The following is a 22,990-nucleotide window of genomic DNA, read 5'->3' on the forward strand; positions in this document are numbered from 1 at the left end:
TGTGACATCAGTTGTGACAGTTGCATTTTTCGCGCGCGCCCGGCCAAATAGCGCTCTGAACCGGACAGAACTGGTTTTCACTGGATGAAACCGGTTTTCACTGGATGAAACTGGTTTTCACGTGTCAAACGGACGCATTGTGGCCGTCCCCGCAGGACCCTCCTGATTACTAGCTGATTAGAGCGCCTAATGACGTGCCTTGTTGAGTTACAAAGGAAGGTTGCGGCGGCAGCCTAATTATTGTTTACTATGTAATGTCACGGTTTATTACGTGATTTTGGAAGGAGTTAATTAGGCGTGAGAACTATAGTGATGGCGTGGGATATGTGGTTTAATGTAGATATACTCGTTAACATGATCCTAAGATTAGTTATCAACAATTAATTAATATTATAAGTAAAATTTTATAAAAAAAAATAAAACCGACTCCAAAAAACCTACACTAAAACGTAGAAAAATAATTACTAATTACCTACTTATTTATTAGGACGAATTATTAATATTTATGTAGGTATACCATGATTGATACTTCTGGAGTCGGTGCCAAGATTATGAAACATGTAAAATTTGCCTGCACCGACTCCAAAAGTATCAATCATGGTATACCTACATAAATATTAATAATTCGTCCTAATAAATAAGTAGGTAATTAGTAATTATTTTTCTACGTTTTAGTGTAGGTTTTTTGGAGTCGGTTTTATTTTTTTTTATAAAATTTTACTTATTTCTTGCTTTTTAGTTAACTAATTATTACCTTGATGTTACCACTGAAGGTAGGCAGTACACTGAGACCAAAAAAAATTGGTTCATAATCGGCGGAGATATTGCGTATAAAAAAGTTCATCCCCAATTTTCCACCCTTGGGGGTGAAATATTTTCTTCAAATTCGCATGAAACCACCCTTTTGATAATACCTATTCAACAAAAAAATAATCGTTCAAATTGGTTTATAATCGGCGGAGATATTGCGTATAAAAAAGTTCATCCCCAATTTTCCACCCTTGGGGGTTGTTTTTATTATTATTAAATTTAAATGGGACCACCCTTGAGGTATTACCTATACGCCGAAAAAAGATTTGTTCAAATCGGTTCATAATTGGCGGAGTTATCGCGTAACAAACATAGAAAAAAAAAAAAAAAAAAAAAAAAAAAAAAAACATACGGGTCGAATTGAGAACCTCCTCCTTTTTTGAAGTCGGTTGAAAATTAGTTTAAGTCATGTAATCAGTGTAGTGCAAGTGCTAAGTAGTAGTTCATTAAATTTTTCGCAGTATTTTCTTACGTTGCGACTTATGTGTTTTACACTATTGATTAACCCTTTGAATCAGATTCCAATCATAGTCCATTTTATTGACAGTAGGTGAGTTCAGTAGGGTGTCCCTTATATGGCCGAAAAAAAATTGTTTTTAGATATTGAAATGCATACCCCCTATTTCTTTTCGTACTACTCAGACATAATTAAATACAAAATTTCATCTTCCTACGCCAACATTAACCCGTGCCGACCGAGCTCTGAAGATTTTGAAAAATGCTGGTTTTACCCCTTTTATTAAGTAGCTAAATCAATTAAAATATTTAATTTTTATAAAATATTTATAAAAAGAAGATAACATTACAGATCAGACAATATATTTTACTTTTGAGGGACCCTTTTTTACATTCTGGATACAGATTTCCATGCTCCTGAATATTGGCCTGATTTTTGCTACACTGTGCGTAGCAAAAAAAGCTTTTGCTCTTCCTTTGCAGTGATCAAACCATGAAAATCTTGCATAAGCTTTATAGCTCTTTCAGCTGTATCATTAACTACCCTAAAGAAAGCACTTTTTTGCCTTTAAATAGGCAACATCTTTATCTCATATAGAAATGTGTCTCAGGGGGAAATTATTATCAATTTTAAATCGAGAAAATTAATGTATCCTCTTGACAGACACAAAACCACTCAATGGTTTTCCAGCAACAATAAATAAGGCAGTATTATTATCAATTCATTAAAAACAGGATAAAAAATTAGTACAAAGTCCTATTTACCATAGAAATAATCATACCTTCTTCAGATGGAATGTATCTCTTCCCAGAATCATACATACTCTCTCTTTGTACTTTTACTATAATATTGACGGTGTTTGTTCATTACCTTCATCATCAAAGAGTGATAAAACGGCAATTTCTTCTGATATGAAGTACCTAAGATGTTGACTAAACTTGCTCAGGGCTGCCTTGGAAATCAATTTGTCAACACTCATATACCTCTTGGAAAGTGGATGTCAAGAGTTCCTTAAGGCTTTCCTCAGAGCTGGTAAGCTGGTCGTGATGTCCTTGCGTTTGTATAGAATCTTGCGTCGTAAGAGATGACGATAAACCTCCGAAACATATTTGCTCTATTTTTTATTTATTTATTTATTTAATTTTCTTTGTCTTGCACTTTCTACTTTCTTAACTAACTTTTTGTCTACACCTTAACACTCTGGACGCCTTGGTTTTATTTGTTTTTGTTAAAACATTTTGTTTGTTTTTAAATCCTCCTCACCGCGGCGCTTATAAATCTTGAATTTTTTAAATAATTTTACTTGCAACTCCCTCCAAGCATGGTGAAGATACACAAGTTTTTTTTACACAGTTAGGGTCTGGTAGGATTTATAGCTTTTCCTAAAATATAATACACTCCCGAATGATGAGATTAGAGCTTTCAATAACATTTAATTAACTTCGCAAAATATGTTAAAAAATACTGCAAAAACTTGACGATTAACGGTAACTTTGTGCCTATTATTTGATAAATTTACGTCCCCGACTAAGAAAATACTTTTTTTATTGCTTCTTAATTCCACAGCCATCTTCTAAATGTCAAACAATAGGTGTTAATCACGAGATTAATTGAGAACAAATGACAAATACCGCGAATACGCACCGCTACTGTCGCGCAACATGTTCCGATGCAAGTCGGCACGGGTTATCGTACTCCAAATAAAGTAAAAATTTATTTCCGAGTGTTTTAGAGGCAAACAAACAAAACTAAGACCTATGCGTTACAAATTTAAAACTTTGAAAAATAAGGGACACCCTAGAGTTCAGTGCAAACTACAAACCTATTAATATAGCCAAGTATTTGCCAGTCCGGAGTGCAGCTTATACTCAACAGAAGCCCTCGCTTTGAGGCCCTAGAGTCCCAGTCTTGAGGGCTATTGCGTTAGGTATTAATGGTTGTTCATCAATAATATAACATCGAACATTATCATTAAGATGATGGATGATATAACAAAAACATCAGATTATACAATTTTACAAAACTGCACTAATTACAACTTTTAGCGTTTAGAATAATATGGAATCCGTATTCTTTACTTTCGTGCAATAATTTATAATACATCGACATATGTAATTAATGCTAAAAATACTTAGAACCCCAAGATAAAGTAAACTTCTCAGCCCAAGTTCTCGTGTGTAGTAGCTACGTACATTCTCCATAAACAACCCTCGACCCTCGGCTGATCGACGTCTGACGACGGCGCTAATGACGATTGATCTCGCGTGACGGCGTCATTCGAAGAAAGGGGTAAGGGCTGTTTGCGCTACAAATCACTGGCAAGAAGATTGAAGAGATTTACGGAAACCCGGATACGTGCTTGTTACGTTCTCCGGGTACTTTCGCTCACTCGGTAATCTGGATAACAATGGAGTTGCTGTTTCAATGTAGAGCTCGCTACCTTTTAATCAGATTGACTCTTAACATTTGCCAGCAAAAAAAGATTTGAAACTGTATTGTTTCTTTTTTTAAATAAAATTTTATTGCTCTACGCCAATTGCAAATTAAATAAATGGAATTTAATTGAATACTGCATAGCAAATGTTTTGATATTTAGGAGGATACATCACAACCGCGGTATCACGTTGGTCCAAGTGATCCACGTAACGTTAGGTTACTACGCGTTCGAGTCTCTACCAAGTCTAACGTTTCTATTTCTTCATGCCACTGGAGCGAAGGCATGATTCGACTAGGAGCTCGACTCTCTAAATTACCAATGGCTAATTGAGGATTTTTATCTTTCCAGGGCCTCTATAGTCCACAAAATACTCGTAGAACTACTTACCTATAGAAAATGACCTACTTAACTAATCTAATTAATATCGTCCCCAGCGCCCCCCGCTAGAGCCTTTCTATCATCGAATTCATGTCAGGAAAAGCACGATTCTCACTAAATTACCAATAGCAAATGGAGGATTTGCTCGGCAGGGCCTTTATAGTCCACACAATAGACCTACCTGTAGGATAACACTTCTTCTTTTCGCTAACCCTTCTTCCTATAATTTGGGGTCGACTCTCCTTGTTCTGAGGCGTCAGTGCTGTCCTGGGTTGTCGAAATATTTATCTAAGCACGCTCTAAGCAGAGTAAATACAAATGAGTAGGTCATCTTCATAGAAACGCACGGGCGCAGTTTGGCAAAATTCGGCGCAACCACGACTGGCTCACCGCTAATCCAAGCTAAATTTTGTCAGTGTGTGCGTGCGCGCCGCATACGTATTGGCGCGCTCACATACAAACCGCGCTCGGTGCGTTTCTATGAAGATGACCTACTCATTTGTATTTACTCTGCTCTAAGTCCTTGGCCACTGTGGATCGCCAGGTTACCTGTAGGATGACCCAGCTAATCTAATTGTTTTTGTCCCCAGCGCCGCCCGAGTGCGAGGCGGGCCAGCTGACCTGCGGCCAGTACGTGTTCAACAAGACGTACTGCATCCCGCCGCACCAGCGCTGCGACATGCACGTCGACTGCGTGGACGGCACCGACGAGGCCGACTGCAGTGAGTACCAACCTCTTTATCATCAGCCCTTAGCAGTTCACTGATGGACACAGCATCAGGCCTTAGCAGTGTAATTTTTTTTCGGAATGACTATGCTGATTGCCGTAAAGGTTCGGCCAAACCAACGCGATCACAAGCGATCAGCCGGCGTGCAGCGATGGCGATTAATGCATTTAAGTCTGCTGCTGCCGGTGCACGCCGGCTGATCGCGTGTGATCGCGTTGGTTTGGCCGAACCTTAAGCGGCTTTCTCAGCTTCACCGGACAATAGGTGAACGCAAAATTTATACAACGAGCCTAAGGGCGCCCCCGAGTGGTGCTCGGACCTCGGCCTGGGGCGTTGCTGGGGGACGGTAGCCTAACATAGGTTTGGGGAGAGAAGCTAGCGGGCACGTGCCGATACCGCGAGAAAAAGGGACGGGTCGAAGGGGATTGCGGCGAGGTTTAGCAGTGCAGCACTCCTCTTATGTTCCAGTAACAGTTTAACTTACTCCCGGAACAAACTTGACCTTCACTGGTTGGGTTTTTATTGGCGGTCAAACTTGCAGCGGTGGGAACGGGAGGTGGGAATAGTCCCGTAGCAGTGCAGCACTGCTGGACATAGGTTTCCTACAATACGCGCTTACAGCTATTATGTAGAAGGTTCGAGCATCACTAGGATAATGCCACAATATTGTGTTCGTGCGTACGTATTTTCTATGCTACAGGCAGCGTGCCCATTTTTTTCTTCAAAATCTACTCTACATTTACAATTATTTATTGTAAGAAAAATAAATATGTATTACAACTTACTCATGTAATTTCCCAGGTTTCTTTCTCAGATTATCCTCTCACTAGTAAAATGTATCCCTATAGCAAACTGTCACCCCAAATCACCAATCCCTTTGAATTTGCAACTCCTCGAAGACAATGAAACCCCGTTGTTGTCTTGCGACTGTTGGGGAACACCCATATCAATTACACACATCCATAATACATTTCAGTCAATACGCAAAATTCCCTTCATCAAATATGCAAATACCGTAGCGTCTCCGCTAGTGATGCGCGAACTGATAGTTTGGGAATAGCTGTCGATACTATGATATAGATGAACTACACTGAACTGTCCTTTATTTGACACTGACAGGGGGGCCACCGTCAATAGCGGATCGCTAGTTCCGACTTTTGCCACGGTGGAAACCCATAGAGTTATTAACCAACCATATAGTTGCACGAAGATGGTGGCGCCCTTCTGTCAATGTCGTCGGTGGGACATTTCAGTGTAGTTCATCTATAATATCAAATCACAAACACTAAAGTCTACAATATTTTGGGTTTAAATGTCAAAATAACCAAAATTGTGTGATAAGTCCAATAGTCCATGTTCCTAATAGATTCCTAATACGAGTACATAGTTTGTTCGTTCATTTGTTTTAGCCAAATGACATCCACTGCTGGACAAAGGCCTCCCTAGATTCCTTCCTAATAGTAGAAGAGCATTATTCACAATGAGACCAAATCTTTGTAACTTACTCGCTCAGCAACATGACACTAGACTAGATTTAGAAAGAAAGAAATAAAAAAATTTATTTGGTCCAAAACAATTAATACAATTTATACAATTTTACAGTTCAAAGTATTTGTACCTAACCTAAACCTAATTTAAACCTAACTCTACATATAAATATCTTTCTTGGATGTAACAAACCTGTAACATTGTTTTTTCCCGCTACATATGTATATTACCGATCTTTAAATAGTGAAAGTTTTATTATGTCCTGTGCATGTCCTCAAAGTTTCTCAACATTACATCGATATCGAGAGAGCCTCACTATTTCCGGCCACATAATGCGGGGCCCACGGGACGTCGTTATGCGGGACGGGACTAACTTTTAATACGAACCGGAACGGAACGGGTTGATTCGGGCCCATTTGAATATCGGCAAGTTTTTGATTGTTGTATTTGATATGTGACGGGAAGTGATGCTTAAAACTTAATTACACTGCACGCAATACTGATTGGTATTTGGTTAATACCTAACAAAGAATACATGTAGTAAGGATTTCCGGTCCAATAAAATAAGCTGTTGTTCTGAAAAGTATACTTACACCTACTCTTGATTAATCCCTACTATTGACCCAAATTTAATTTCTATTAGAAAGCTTTTCATTTTTATGTATGTTATTGATGAATTAATTAATAACATATTATTATGTTCCATTAAATTTATGTATTCTAGATTTTCCATATCAGTGTTAAGGTACTTATTTTTCAGTTAAACATTCAACCCCCACAATGAATGTCTAGATTATGAAATGTAGCACGCCGCACTCATCAAGGCTACCTTGTTAGGAGCAGATGGGAATCTCGGCTGGAGGGTTAACACTGACACACTTCCCTGAAAACTAAACCACGGCCTGTCCGAAAAGTATCCGACATTATGTATATTTTGAATAATTGATTTAAAAAAAGGAGGAGGTTCTTGTAAGTAACAATCTAATGTTTCTCCTTTTAAATGTGTCGTAAGTAATTGAAATAATAACACATTAGGTATTACAATAACGGTACCTACACTAAAATATTTCAGAGCAAATTAACAATATTCGTTTTTAATTAACATACCTAATTGTTTGTTGAGTTCAAATTACTTTGATGCCAGGTAGCCTTATTAACCGTAAAGCATGCCACAAGTTTGATAAGGGTGTGACGTATGCTGTTCCAAATCTCTATGGTTTCCTCATATAACTTACACGTGTACTTATTACTTGACTTATATGATAGATATTTATACATATAATATTTTGTGTTACTAGCCAAACCTAAATGGGCCAATGTATCGCCGTTGAAGTTTACTGACATTGCTGGTCGGATACTTTTCGGACAGAGCTCACTAGGTCGATGACAACAAACAGTTCTCACCTGATTTTAGATAAACCTTCCACTCATTACTGGAATACTTGAGTAAGCGACCAAAATATGCCGCCCTATTTCTTTTAAAGGGAACTCTACTAAACGAAATACCACGACCAGCGTACACTGGTCTTCCTCGCTTGTCCCTGTTCTTACCAAATAAGGTTCCATAGGGGACTTTAGGTTTGGTGTCACAGGGCAAGTTACGCTGGTCACAAATGGGTGAACTTCTGACAAGTGGGGAACTTTTAATGGTGTGGAAATTGCGTTTTTGTTTGCCACTCGTATCGCTGATGTGCTGTTTTCATGTAAATCCGCTGTCCCTGAACTTCCCTGAAGTCCTAGGTTGAGGGAGGAAATTGCCTCGATTTTTAATAAACGTTAGAGGATTTTCGGGCCGGGAATATTCTGGCAACTTTCGGGTAACATTGCCATAAAGTTATTTTATTTTACTTTGTAAATTTCTTGACACCCTCAATTTCCTTCAAAAAGATTGTCAATTTTGCAAATGCCGTTTTAAAATAAAATCTCGTTCATTTGAAGCGGCATCGCTCCTCAAAAGGGGAAAAGCAGCAACACGTAGTACAAGTGAAAAGCTCATAAAACATTCATCCCGCTACTTCCGGATTTATTTCACCTGCGGCGACGAAGTTTGCCCAATAAAAAGCTCCTTACATCTAGGGTTACCATTGCGAGCTCGCAAATGTGTGTAGATAATCTTCTGGATGTTCTGGTTAAACTGAGATTATAACAACTGTTATGGAAAATTTCGAGGCACTACAAGTTTACGTCTTTTGATTGATATAGTCATTCGAATTTGGTCAGGTCAATAAAATAGAATCTTAAATCATTTACAAATCTTCACACCCCAATCATCGTTTAATTTGATAGTGACATGCACATTTAATTGGTAAGTACTGTGTGTACGCTGAGTATTGTAACTACACAGCGACAACCGTCAATCCTGATCCGCAAGGCCAAGAAGTTCGTACAAACCCTCCGTTGGTAGCCCTGTCCCCATCTGCATTTTACAAGAAAAACATTGAAACTTCGCAACGACGGAGTCGTAATAGTCCGCAATTATTGCATTCGCTTTTTACTCCGCGTTTCCCCACACGCCTCGAACAGTGTTCTGGGAGCTGGAGTCAAGCGGTATTTCTCGGAAACTTTATTTTGCGTTGGTCGGATGTAATCGTCCATGGCTATAAGTATTTTCTTGTTCTCGTGTGCTGCGATTTCCTTTGCCTTTTATTGTATCTTGCACATCCGTGAGATTGCACGGGCCCCGGGCCGATTGCGCCCCAGACGATCAATTTGAGCCCGGATCCACACTTTGTGCCCCAAACCCATTCCTTTGTTGATCGTTATAGTTATTTCTACTGCTGGCTGGTTTTCTGCTTCAACTCTTCTGAATAGTGACTTGTTTGTAAGAGTGTAATCCTTCGAATGTAGAATTCAGAATTTCCTACTAGGTATGTGTTTATTTTTACCTTAACATTTATATTTTAGTTTAGATCTATATTCGCCTTTATGTAGGTAGGTATTTGATCAAATTCACATCTGGTTTTAAGCTTGGGAGCTTTCTCCATGTATTTTAGAGGCCCGGTTCGGTGTTTGAAAATACATCGACAGGCAGTCCAGGCCCCTGCTATTGCAACAGAAAAGAGTAAGCGAAACGCTTTGTGCAGGCAGGTATATTTTTTTCTTAACACGTCACCTGCCAGTACCACTGCCTCTCTAATTTTGTACTTTTTAGGAATAACTTTTTTAGTTCATAAGGCTTTCGTTCCTCCCTTTAATAACATTCACATAAACCTCTACTATCTTCTGCTATATCAAAGTAATAAAAATGTACGCAGTCAGATTTTTTTATTACGAATACATTTCTTTCCCTATACGTTTCAGCCCCATTAAGCGATCTCCTGAAACAAACACTGGAGTGTACATAACACACACAGCCAACAATCCGCTCGTATCGGTGGAAATAAATTTTTATTCGGCAGATCTAAATAAAATGGTAGTTGTAAAAACGCGACATCTGCGAGGAGGGTATTACTGGAACGCGGTTCACGGCCCTCCGTAATCCTCCGACACTATAGCCTCGACCTTGGAACGGGGGAACGGAATTTAACCATAAGGATATTGTGTGGAACATGGAAAAATCCAAGGGATTGCTTACAGAATCTCTCATAAAGTTATTAAATATCTGTATTTATCTTTCATTTTTCGTAGTAGGAAAAGACTGCTGAATTTCCCATTTCATAAAAAAGTTATGTTCCGAATAGATTGGAAAAAAGTTCGGGGAATATGCCCGGAAAATTGGAATATGTGAAAAAAATAATAATGTTTTTCTATTGTATTGCTGAATAAACAACACCTGTCAACTTGTTAATTAGTTAGGTAGGAGCGAATATAGGACAGAAGTGTTTAAGCTATCAATGTAGTGTCATACTTTGCGGCATACATTAACAAATAAACAGCATGTATCCCTACTTGGTATTCCTTTAAAGTAGCAAATCCTTTTTCAATTTGGAATTGCAGCATTTCAATATGGCTCTTCTTTTCTTCAATCTATAGACGTTGTTCATCTACGTAAGCTTACGCTCCTATTTCTCCCGTATATAGCAGAAAGATAGCCAGTAACCTTGTACAGTTTCTTTTTGAAGTCGCAACGATAAATCTGTTTCAGTTTTTTGCCAGTCATCATAGCAACCAAGACTTCTCACGCATTCGGCATCCATGATACTTACTCCTATTTCATAATTGCTATCCTACATTGAATTTATCTCAACAAGAGTCGCCTAAAATGTAGGAGCAAAAATCTAAAATCAAAAAATCAAAATCAAAAATATTTATTCAGTTTAGACCACAAGTGGCACTTATGAACGTCAATAGAAAATAATAAAAAAAGAAAAAGGTAGCCCTTATGGGGCACTTTACATGTCTCCTTATCTTTTGGGCCCTACCAGCGCTTCGAGACAAACATATGGCAAGTGCTGAGAAGAAACGCCGGAACAAACTCAGTCACCAATTATTGCCAGGAATTATCTAACGGTAAGAATAGTCAAATTTAAGTACATCAAATATGTGCAGACTGAACTGACCACGCATCCTTGTCATCAATATAGTCTCGAACCTTGTAGTACCCTTTGGACATAAGGGTATTTTTTATATGTATCTTAAATTTGTTTATTGGCAATTCGACAAGGTTGTGTGGTATTTTGTTAAATATGGTAATACATTTCCCCAAGAATGAATTACCTATCTTATGCAACCTAAATGATGGAACAGCAAGTTTATTCTTATGTCTCGTGTTAAATGAGTGGACGTCACTTTTCTTAGTAAATAAATGTATATGTTTACGGACATACATAATGTTATCAAATATGTATTGCGAAGCCACAGTCAATATATTGATTTCTTTAAAAACTTCTCTAAGCGAGTCACGTGGTTTAAGACCGTATATTGCCCGAACAGCTCTTTTCTGTAAAATGAAAATTGATTCTATGTCTGCTGCTGAGCCCCACAGTAAAAGACCATAAGACATAATACTATGAAAATAACTAAAATATACAAGCCTTGCTGTTTCAACATCAGTCAAGTTTCTGATCTTTCTCACCGCAAAGGCAGCTGAACTAAGTCTTCCCGCCAAGGCAGCAATATGGGGGCCCCATTGTAATTTACAGTCTAGGGTAATACCTAGAAAGACAGTAGAATTTATCAGTTCAATGCGTTCATTATTTACTGTAATATTAGTATTAACTTGTTTGACATTAGGCATAGTGAATTTTAAACATTTGGTTTTTTTTGCGTTTAATAGCAAATTATTAGTTGTAAACCAGTCTAATACTTTGGAAAGAGCATTATTCACGTCGTCAAATATTTCCTGACGCCTGTCAGTTTTAAAAATTAAAGAAGTGTCATCAGCAAATAATACTATCTCACAAAGGTCCTTTGAATAAAAAGGTAGATCATTTATATAAATCAGAAAGAGCAATGGTCCCAGTATTGAGCCTTGGGGCACTCCCATTTTTAGGGGGGCGCCCGAAGAGTTAGTTCCGTGAATATTTACTTTTTGTAATCTGTCTGAGAGGTAAGAGTGTAATAGGCTTAAGGCCTTGCCTGATACGCCATAATGTTCTAGCTTAAATAACAGAGTTTGATGATCAACACAGTCAAACGCCTTCGATAAGTCACAAAATACACCAATAGCATCTTTTTTCTCCTGCCAAGCATCGAATATCTGCAGACTATATTTAACTCTACCACAATTTTTTTCATCTTTCTGACTTTAATCAAACTAACCAAGTACAGAAACATTTTTCCAGGTTATGTAATAATGCTGTAATCGAGTAAATACAGACATCATTTTCAGAAGACAACAACAAACATAACAACAACAACAACAACAACAAAAATGTTTAGTTAACTTCTAACAAAGTTTTTGCAAAAACCCGAATCTACTGGTTCCTCCTCTCCTGTTCGCCGACAGAGGCTCAAAAGAGGCGATATTGAGGCTGGATCAATCCCAGGCTCTGCTAGTTTAGGAAAGGTCTGAGTGTTAGTTTGTTCTTGGGATATTGAAAACTTTCAATGCCAAGTCTGTCGGGCGTTTTTGGTCCTTTTTTGCCTCTATGTGGAATAAATTATCTTTCCTAGAACTTTTTATGCTAGGTTTTCTTAGGTCTGTATTAATATAACCTCGGACTAGATATATTTTGAGATGATACGGAGATAGGCAACTAATATTTTACTGAATGTGGTTGGATTTTGGAATAGTCTCCTCTCACACCCACACACTAGGGTGTATCTGGCACACAGTGAATCGCTGTCCCAACGCCTAAGTAACTATTTATTTTATTGGTCCTGGCTGGGTCAAAACTGTTATATTAATAGAACCAAAGTGTATTTTCTTTCTTGATCTATTTTCATCTGAAGTTCTAATTTCCTACCACAGCATCTTTATGTCCTCCTATTAATACAAAACAGTGATCAGGCGCACTCCATTTGCGAGGCATTGTGCTGGAAATGAAAAGGCCGGCATAGACAACCGCGATATAATGCGATTTTCATATAAAGTTATGCAAAAATCCCCGGCACAGGGCGCTTTGAGTCGAGTGCCGCGCTCTACCCTTTGTGCAGTTTTAAACAGTTTTTCTTAGAAGTAGGGAATAACACGGTGCATAGAGGGCGGTCACTTTCTTTTTACAAACCCCGCTCTACTTTGTTTGGTAATACGTTAGTTTTTCCAGACTCATTTAAGGAAGCAAAATAAATGAAGTTATTCCTTGAATGTAGTTTTAGATAGATTCTTTGTTTGGATATAATTTAATTTTTACTCTGAAAACAAGATTTAGGTATATTCACTTACGAAACAACATCAATAAGAAGTTATTTTAAGGATGACCAAATGTCACCCATGTCGTCGGTATTTGTGAAGATTCCGAGTAGTCAAAAGCACAATCAATTCCCAAATGAGTAGGCAGTTTAGCATAAAGTTGTAAAGAGTTTTCAGAATCAGTTAATAGTTTCCTGTGATGACGAACAACCGCCAAACTTTCCAAGCAGCATCGTACATATTTTTTCCTAGAGGCGCGCAATTGACACGTGCAAAGCCGCGGGCATTGCCTGTATTAAACTTGCTTGTAATCATAAGACCACATAGGTATATGGTGTCCGGCTGTGGCCCGCTGGTCCGGAAAAAGGCTCACACTCCGCTGGCGATCGAGGAATTAAACCTATTGTTCTATCGCAAGAAATCCAATAGATCGAGAGATCTTGTTCCTCGTGGGCAAATACCGAACGATGTTTAGGTAATTGTTTTGTTAAGCTGGCTGGCTACAGGGATGTGTACTATGCGAGTAATCTTTACTATTAGTCAGTGTCAAATACATAGTTCGTGAAGTTTTGTGACAATAAAATTGGAATAAGTTTGTCTTGTCAACTTTTCAGCCACTTTCGAGTTACACTCCATCGTTACAGGAACTACTACACTACGCAACTATAGGACTACTTTTTTACATAGGTAAAACTGTTAATCCACAGAAAATAAATTAATAATAACATCTACAGGGTGTTCGGTAAATGGGTATATGAGCCGACACTAGCCCATGTAAACGTGGGCATATAAATGGTATGTTGAAGTCAGAAATTTGATATCATCTTTTTTTTAATTTTCACACAAAATTAATTTTATTAAATCCGATTTGTATGAAAATTAAAATAATTAAAATGAAGATATCAATTTTCTGACTTCACCATACCATTTATATCGGCTCATATACCCATTTGCCTAACACCCTGTATACTAAAATGTAATAAATTGAGCAATCACTCAAGCTATCTATGTATTGTTTCAGTGTACCGCAAGTGCCAGACTGATGATTTCCAGTGTGGCGTGGAGGGCGCGGGGCACGGCAAAGTGTCTTCACAGGGGCCTTGTATACCTAAGGAAAAGAAATGTGATGGGTAAGTCACTTTACATTGAATGCTGACTGTGTAAAGCCCGGTCTGTTAGCACGTAGAATTTTGTCCAATGACCCCAAGCTACCCATCTTTATCGCTCGCGCGTAATTATGTTGCTGTCGCACTCCCACACTCACTGCGGGCGCCCGTCGCACAGTCGCGACAGCAATATAATTACGCGCGAGCGATAAGGATGGGTTGGTTGGGGTCATTGGATTGTGCTCCTATATCATAGTTTAGTTACTTATTTGGTCGTAGGGCCTTATGCCAATCACAAGTGATGTTCCTAACTCACACATCTCACATAGACCTTATCATGTCGGATTTAACCCCAAATAGAATAAAAATGCAAGCAACCCTTTTGTCTCGTCTTCTTTGTGAATTTAAATGTAGGTACAAGAAGTAATTTTACTTTTAAAATAGGTAGGATAGGATTTGTGTAGCTAAGAAGCAAATGCATAAGTCATTGTGCCCGTGAAAGAAATACCCTTCTAATCCTTTGTATACGAGCTTTTTTGTAAGAGGAAAGTCTGCCTTGCTTTGTGAATTAGTAAAGTTTATTTCGCGTTTTATTTTATCTTTTGAATAACCTATGCAACTTCAATAACCTACTCTGCATAATTTAGATATGTTATTTTCTGATTCTGAGGTTTGATACCGAACATTTTGTAGCCCAGCAGACCTCAAAAGAAGAGACTACGGTCTACACAAATAGACCTTAGGATAATGTATCTTGTTTATACTTCTTGGATGGTTCTATTTCTTACCACGTCCTGCTATCTCCTTCCAGCTACCTAGACTGCAGAACAGGCAAGGACGAGCAGGACTGCCCGGGGCAGAGCCTGGCGTGCCGACTAGACCAGTTCCGCTGCGCTTCAGGCACCAAGTGCGTGGACGCCACCGCCAAGTGCGACCACAAAGACGACTGCGGGGACAACTCGGACGAGGCGCATTGTAGTAAGTAGGCGGATATTTGGTTGCAGCCATTATTTCATCAAACAGTTTACGTCACCAGAATAAATATATGTTATGGATGTTCCAAATTTTTTGTCTGATAAAAGGCAGCTCTTTTTGGAACAATATGCTTCTAACTTTTTTTGTTTCTTGTCCAGAGCTGTTGCATCTATCTATATCTATAGAATCGAAAGGTCACTGACTGACTCACTCACTCATCACGAAATCTCAGAAACTACAAGTGCTAGGAGTCTCAAATTTTGCATGGGGGTTCCTTTTAGAACGTAGGTGCTCACTAAGACGGGATTTTGCAAAATTCAACCCCTAAGAGGGTAAAACGGGATCCACACGTAAGAAGTCGCGGGCGGCTGCTAGTGTCACATAAATATTTTAACAAGTAGGTGACAAGAAAACCCGACTAAGCTGTACAGCATTCGATCCGTGCAGCGTAGTTCTGTCATCACCCGTCTCCTACAAAGTATCACTGCACAGCTCTACAAATGGATTTGGCCTTATCAGCATTTGCTCCTTTTTGCCATTATCCACATCGTCAAAGTAGATGACATCGAAAAGTAAAATTTACACCTGAAAACATCACAAAATACCCGTATTCTCCCTTCCAGGTTTCCCAGCCTGCCACATCGGTCAGTTCCGCTGCAGCAACGCGCTCTGCATCCCGGCGACGTACCACTGTGACGGCTACAAGGACTGCGCCGACGGCTCCGACGAGGCCAACTGCACCGCCATCGCCTGCCCCGACAACAAGTACCTCTGTCCCAAAGGCGGCCCCGGAGGGACCCACAAGTGTATTGCCAGGAGCCAGCTGTGCGACGGCAAGAAGGACTGCGAAGATAATGCTGATGAGGAGACTGCTTGTTGTAAGTTGCGTTGTTTTTCTCAAACTGCAAAATAATCTGTGGTTAGGGTTACTGATGACTTTGTGCTAGCGTAGGTAACAGTCATTTACATTGAATCTTTAGCAGCTAAAATATAGCTGGTTTAAACTTTGTAAGCATACACTGAATCACTTACATAAGGAAAATGTTTTGATTCCCGTCTTCCTGTTCTGTGAAGACAGTCAGATTATCTCATTGAGCGCTTAGAAAGATGACTCGTAGTCTCATAGAACTGATATGACAACAAATTGACGGCAACTTTAGTCATATTCTGAATCATATGACCTAAATTTTCAACAGTCGAGATGATTTTCACGAAAGTTTCATTGCATTGTATGTACATATACGTACTTTTTTATCGCCAACGATGAAGCCTGTATCTCACCTGATGGTAAGTGATGATCAGGCCGAAGGTTGATGCGAGCTTCACCCGGAATGCTCAATCACAGAGGATCTATCCTATCTTATGGTTCAAATCCCACCACCACTCATGGTTCTTCTTGCCTCACGGCGTACGAACCGAATCTCGGGAGAGCGCGCGGGTACTTGCTCTGGGCTCTTTCCCCGGGCGCTTTGCTTGACTCCCTACAAATTTCTCTATCTTAAGGTTCAGCCAAACCAACGAAATCACACGCGCGAAGTGCAGCGTGCAGCGATGGCGATCAATGCATTTAAGTCTGGTCGCCACCGCTGCACGCCGGCTGAACGCGTGTGACCTTTGCATCTGAAGCAGGTGGTCTTACCACTCGACCACAGAATCGGTGTATACTACATTATGTGTTTTGTTCTTCCCAGCGACTGCATCATGCCCAGCGCTGGAATGCGAGTACAAGTGCGTGGCTTCGCCGGCGGGCGGCGCGTGCGCGTGCGGCGCGGGACTGGCGTTGGCCGCCGACAACCGCACGTGCGCCGACCGCGACGAGTGCAAGGAGTGGGGCTATTGCCACCAGCTGTGCGTCAACACACCCGGCTGTGAGTACTCACCATCTTCATTTCAGCCATAGGACGACCACTGCTGAACCTATGTACTGCTTGGAGCCTATACTCCCCCAATGATTTCCTTGTTGACCGGTTGGTAGCGGCCTGCGTCCAGCGCCATCCTGCTACCTTTATAAGATCGGCGGTCCACCTTGTGAGTGGACTTTCTGGTACGCGGCCTTCACTCCAGAACCTTGCTGCCCCATCAGTCGTCAGTTCTGCGTACTATGTGCCCCGGCCATTGCAACTTCAGCTTGCTAATCCGTCGGGCTATGTGAGTACCTACTCACCGGCATCAAATCCACCAGCCATAGGCATACCGATCTCGCGGTATACTGGCCGAATCGTGGGAGGTGTGCGCGAAACTGTATTTCACCGTGTACACTCATCTTGACTTCTCAAAAATTCTTATTATCATCAAGTCATTTAGTCTCCACTGCAAAAGGACGTCCCCTCTAATGTACTAGAGGCAAATAGTTTGATTTACACTCCCCACGCTGACTGACAATAAGAAGAAGTATGGTGAAGAAGAGTTCAAAAGTCTTTCTGCCCAGCATTAAAACCAATATTACCCTCTAGAATTGTCCTTTTTTTGACGGGGAGGAAATGCTCCGCGCACCGTCGCCACTGCTGAAAAGGACTGGGTATATCCACTAAAACTTCTGCGATTTTCTGTCATCGCCCGAGTGGTGGTGTCGCGAGTATCCGGTCGTATAGACTTCTGCGACCTCCAGACTTGTCATGAAACAACAATAAATCTCCCTCCCTTCATGATTTAGGGTTATAATAGAATCCTTTTCTCACCTCCAGCGTACCGTATGTCTAGGGAAGAGTGGTATCACCTAACACAGGCGTATCTACACCTTATGCCTAAAGGGTGATTGTCAAAGATTTTGTAAAAACTCTTTGTTCATTAAGTAACAGTGTTGTATTCTTCGCCTACCAGTAAGGAAGTCGGTGTGTTTTTTTTAGTGATAACTGTGTTACTTGTACTGCAACCGGAGTAGTATTGCTGTGTTATAGCAGTGCCTCTTGCCCTCCGAGTATCCACGGAAGACCAGCGTCGTGGTGTCCCTTACGACACCTCGACATGATGCTGAGTGGATACCGTTTCGGTGAAACGCACATTACCTACTCTCTTTACTTTTGTTCAGTAGCGGCGTAAGGGGGGGGCGGTGGGGGCGGTCCGCCCCGGGTGCCAAGCATCAGGGGGTGACAAAATCGCGCAGATTAGTACTCACTGACGCATCTGCATGGCAAGGACGGTCGTGATGTCATGACAGGGGGGGTGCCATTCTGGGGTGCCTTAGGCTATAATTTATATTATGACGGGGGGGGGGGGGGGGGGGTGCCGCCCCGGGTGCCAACCTATGCTACGCCGCCACTGCTTTTGTTAAATATTTTTGATGTTGTTTTGTGTCGCTGAATAAAATATTTCATTTTCATTTTTAAAAGGTTTATATTGAAATAAAAAAATATAATTATTACCTCCAGCGTACCGCTGCGCGTGCGCGCCCGGCTACCGGCTGGTGGACGGCGGCCGCTGCGCCGCGGAGGGCGCGGGCGGCGCGGGCGCGGGCGCGTGGCTGGCGCTGGCGCACGGCGCGGGCGTGGTGCGAATGGAGCTTCATGGACGAGCGCCCGCGCCGCTGGCGAACGCGTCTGCTGCTGCCGGCCTCGACTTCCATTATAAGAAGAACCTGCTGTTCTGGTCCGATTTGAAGACGAGGAAGGTTAGTGTTAGATACACATAACATTTTGACACATCTAGCACTTTCTGATAACACACACACAAGCAATGACATATGATACATATAAGTAAGCCACATACACCTAACACACACACCTAAAAAATTATGTATTTTAAGCTGTATAACTGTAATAATTTAATAAGATAAGATATTTATTTATTTGCTTAAAACTTAAAATATGTTGGACCAAATAAAATATTTTCTTCCTTTCTTTCTAATCATCTGCACATTTACGGCGCTTTCACATTTAGGCGATTTAGCAGCGTGACAAACCGCTGCCGAACCTTTCATACTATGCGACAGCGGATGCATACCTTTACGTTATAAAAACGCCGCTGCCGCGCTGCAGTCGCGCTACTAATGCCCTAATGTGAAAGCGCTCTTATCGTCTACTGCAGGAGCACGAATCTAAAGGTATCTCGGATTTTTCAAAGACAAGAATTTGGCCCGTACGCTCATATCACTAACCAGATGAGTTAAAGTTACCCGATCTTCTTCTTGTCGTGTCGACAACAAACCTACACAGCGTCGACCCAAAACTCCGCCACGTTGTCATCAATGGCACTGTCAGTAGCCTTCATTAAATCTTCCTGCGTGCAGTTGTTTGGGCACGCAGGGCACGACATCATGTGCTTCGTCGACTGGGGAATAAAACCACACCTGCACTCCAAGTTTAACTCATCCAAGATTTACCACCTGAACAGATTGTGACCTGATGTTCGTATATTTGTTGTCTTATCTTAACCGCCTTCTGTAACATTCTGTGCTGGAAGAATAAGAGTGCCCTAAAATAATAAACTCAGGAAGTAATAAACCCAGTTGTTCTTACCATCTAATATACATATAAAAATCAAATCAAATCATTCAAATCATTTATTGCATTGCATTACATGTGGTTTGATAGTTAGTAAATGGTAAAACATAACTTTAAACCGTTATTTGTTTTAAAATCCAACATTGATTTTTGTATCATTAAACTTACAGCTGTTTCGGATCAGCACTGACTAGAATCATTTAAGAAACTGTATGGTATTCAAAATAAACTATCAGAGCTCAAAGTCATTAACCATTCCTTTCAGATCCACTCGCAACAACTGAGCGCGCCAGCGGGACTCAACAGCTATGCAGGAGCCGCCATAACCGTAGCAGGCTCGTGGGCGCCGACCGCGCTCGCCGTGGACTGGGTCGGCGACAAGCTGTACGTGGCCGACGCCGTGGGGCAGAAGATCGACGTCTTCGAGCTGGACGGACGATGGCACGCTGTGGTGCTGGGGTCCAATCTGACAAGTCCTGCTGATATTGCGCTGGATCCTACTGTGGGGTTCATGTTCGTGGCTGATAGTAGTCAGGTACGCATTTTTTTTTCTTCATCCACTTTTTTCATCCAGTCAGTGATCTGAAACGAGGATGTTTTCAGCAGGGATGTTATGGATATCCGTAACTGTAACCGAAACTTTCGGATATCCGAAATAAAATTTCGAAATAAAATAATATTTCAAAAATTGTAAACCCACTTATAGTTTTTGCGACACAGGTCTGCGAGCCTAGTGCAATAACTACTGTTGCCTTGTATTTGTACCTAGCTTTTTATGAAAATAAATATTTATTATTATTCCTTTATTCATCTTACTTTCTTATTTTTAATTTTTTCTTTTTACAATGTAATTATTATCATTATTATTGTTACGTTTTCTTTATTTTTACTCGAAGTCCCTATGGTCTTCGGTTTTAACCATAACTCACGGGCTCATGCCATTATTATTATTATTAAAAAAATATCCGAAACCGTAACCGTAACCGATTCAAAAGTTTCGGATAGTTTCGGATGTAGGCAGTTTAAATTGTTTTTTGTATAGCATTATATGTAAAGGCATAACAGCCTGATTTACCTTTATAATGCCATCTAGTATCAATTTTTATTTTTTATTACTTTTTATTCGATGTAAAGTGTGCGGCCATGAATGAACCATGTTAAACAACTGTTGCAAATTGCATTCTAAAGCACAGATATCCGTGACCGTAACCGAAACTTTCGGATATCCAAAATAAAATAATATCCGTAACCGAACCGGTATAATATTATTCCTATATCCGTAACCGTATCCATAACCGAAACTACATATCCATAACATCCCCAGTTTTCAGTTTTCTTTCAATATTCGTATTATCTTTGCAGATTATCCGAGCCAACATGGATGGCACGCACGCCAAATCGATTGTATCCGAAGCTGCTTACAAAGCCTCCGGTATCGCTGTGGACATCATCGCGAAACGCGTGTTCTGGTGCGACTCCTTGCTCGACTACATCGAAACAGTGGACTATGATGGCAACCACAGGTTCCTGGTACTCAGAGGACAGCAGGTCCCCAGTCCCTCCAGATTAGCGTTATTCGAAGACCGAGTCTACTGGTCCGACAGCACCAAACAAGGCATCAGCTCGGTCAACAAGTACGAAGGTGCCTCCAGCATCCAGGCCATATACAAGCAGAAGGACATCCGAGACCCCAAAGCTATAACTGTGATACATTCTTTAAAACAAACCTCAGTAAACAACCCTTGCGGGAACAACAACGGCGGCTGCTCGCAAATGTGTATAGTGACCGCTCTGCCCAACGGTGGGCTCGGCTACCGATGCGCCTGCAACATTGGCTACAGACTAGGATCTGACTTAAGAAACTGTGATCTCGTCAAAGAGTTCCTAATGTATTCCCAGCAGAGGTTCATCAAGGGAAAGGTCTTGAATCCCGTGATAGAAGGATTCAGTGAAGCTATTTTGCCAGTCGTGTCTAGAAGGGCGCGATTTGTAGGTCTAGATTTTGACTCAAGAGACGAACATATTTACTATTCGGATGTCTTACAGGACGTCATATACAGGGTGCACAGAAACGGGACGACGAGAGAGATCGTTCTCGCATCCCAGAACGAGGGCGTGGAAGGTTTAGCTGTCGATTGGGCATCCAAAAACTTGTACTACATCGATTCTAGGAAAGGAACACTTAACGTTCTATCGACACGAAACGTGGCTTACAAAAGGACTCTCCTGAAAGACTTGAAAAGACCGCGAGCTATCGTCGTTCATCCAAACAAAGGTTACATCTTCTTCTCCGAATGGGACCGCCCGGCGAACATCAGCCGAGCGAACACGGACGGAACCGGTCTTCTGGTCTTCGAGAATGTCACTCTTGGATGGCCCAACGGTCTATCGATAGACTTCGAAGAGGACAGGATTTACTGGTGCGACGCTTTACTAGATCACGTTCAGCACGCCAAAATGGACGGAACAGACGTGAAGACCGTGAACTCTAGGCTAATAAGGCATCCGTTCTCGATCGTCATCCACAAGGAGTTCATGTACATCACCGACTGGAGACTGGACGCGATAGTCCGCCTGCACAAGCTCACAGGCGAGCAGGAGGACATAATGGTCCGCGAGCCGCAAACGAACCGGTTGTACGGCGTCAAAGTTTACAGCGAGGATATCCAGAAGATTGATCCCATGCAGCCGTGCGCGAGAAACAATGGCAACTGCCAGAAGCTTTGCTTCGCGATACCGAGAAACAACACGGAGCTGTTGACTGTAAAGTGCGGGTGTCCCTATGGAGAGAAGCTGGCGAACGACGGCACCACATGTGTTGCAGATCCGAACTCGGAGCCGCCGGTGCAGGCCTGCCCCAACTCCTGGGACTTCACGTGCAACAACCAGCGCTGCATCCCCAAGAGCTGGGTGTGCGACGGAGACGACGACTGCCTGGACAACAGTGACGAGGAGTTCGCTAACTGCACGAGTAAGTTTGTCTTTCATCAGTCTCATCTTTCTTTGATTTAACTGACTGCCTGTTACCATAATTCTGAGGATATCGCTAGTGTGAAAGGCTCTTCGTTCGTTTCAACCAAATGACGTCCACTGCTGGACAAAGGCCTTCACCAAGGATTTCCACAACGACTAGTCTTGCGCTGCCCGCATTTAGATACTTCCCGCGATCTTCACCAGAACGTCGGTCCCCCTAGTAGGAGGCATGCCCACACTACGACTCCAGGCCACTCCAGAACTTTTCTGTCTAAACAGCCATCAGCTATACTAGCCATGTGCCCCGCCCACTGCCACTTAAGGGTTGAGAATACACTCTTATTATACCTATTTAATGTATTAATGCTTATGTGACTGCACCAGACAGTCTGCCAATAGAGAGAGATGGAGGGAGATCTGTATCCGCCTCTACAACCGATGTGAACAACGCCTCAACGTGACCACG

At 41.3% G+C, this 22,990-nt stretch overlaps 1 protein-coding gene across 1 annotated transcript in view; it reads left to right on the plus strand.

The window, feature by feature from the left end:
• The window catches only part of LOC135077759 (low-density lipoprotein receptor-related protein 2), a 325,621-nt gene that overhangs the window by 278,910 nt on the left and 23,721 nt on the right, over positions 1 to 22,990 (plus strand). The window contains exons 3-10 of the mRNA XM_063972330.1: positions 4,673 to 4,804; positions 14,053 to 14,161; positions 14,949 to 15,115; positions 15,736 to 15,990; positions 16,804 to 16,980; positions 18,481 to 18,719; positions 19,817 to 20,086; positions 20,914 to 22,522. Coding sequence (XP_063828400.1) covers positions 4,673 to 4,804; positions 14,053 to 14,161; positions 14,949 to 15,115; positions 15,736 to 15,990; positions 16,804 to 16,980; positions 18,481 to 18,719; positions 19,817 to 20,086; positions 20,914 to 22,522 — 2,958 coding nt within the window. The remainder of the gene's footprint in view (positions 1 to 4,672; positions 4,805 to 14,052; positions 14,162 to 14,948; positions 15,116 to 15,735; positions 15,991 to 16,803; positions 16,981 to 18,480; positions 18,720 to 19,816; positions 20,087 to 20,913; positions 22,523 to 22,990) is intronic.

The sequence above is a fragment of the Ostrinia nubilalis genome, chromosome 13 (genome assembly GCF_963855985.1).
Source record: "Ostrinia nubilalis chromosome 13, ilOstNubi1.1, whole genome shotgun sequence".
In the NCBI taxonomy this organism is placed as follows: Eukaryota; Metazoa; Arthropoda; class Insecta; order Lepidoptera; family Crambidae; genus Ostrinia; species Ostrinia nubilalis.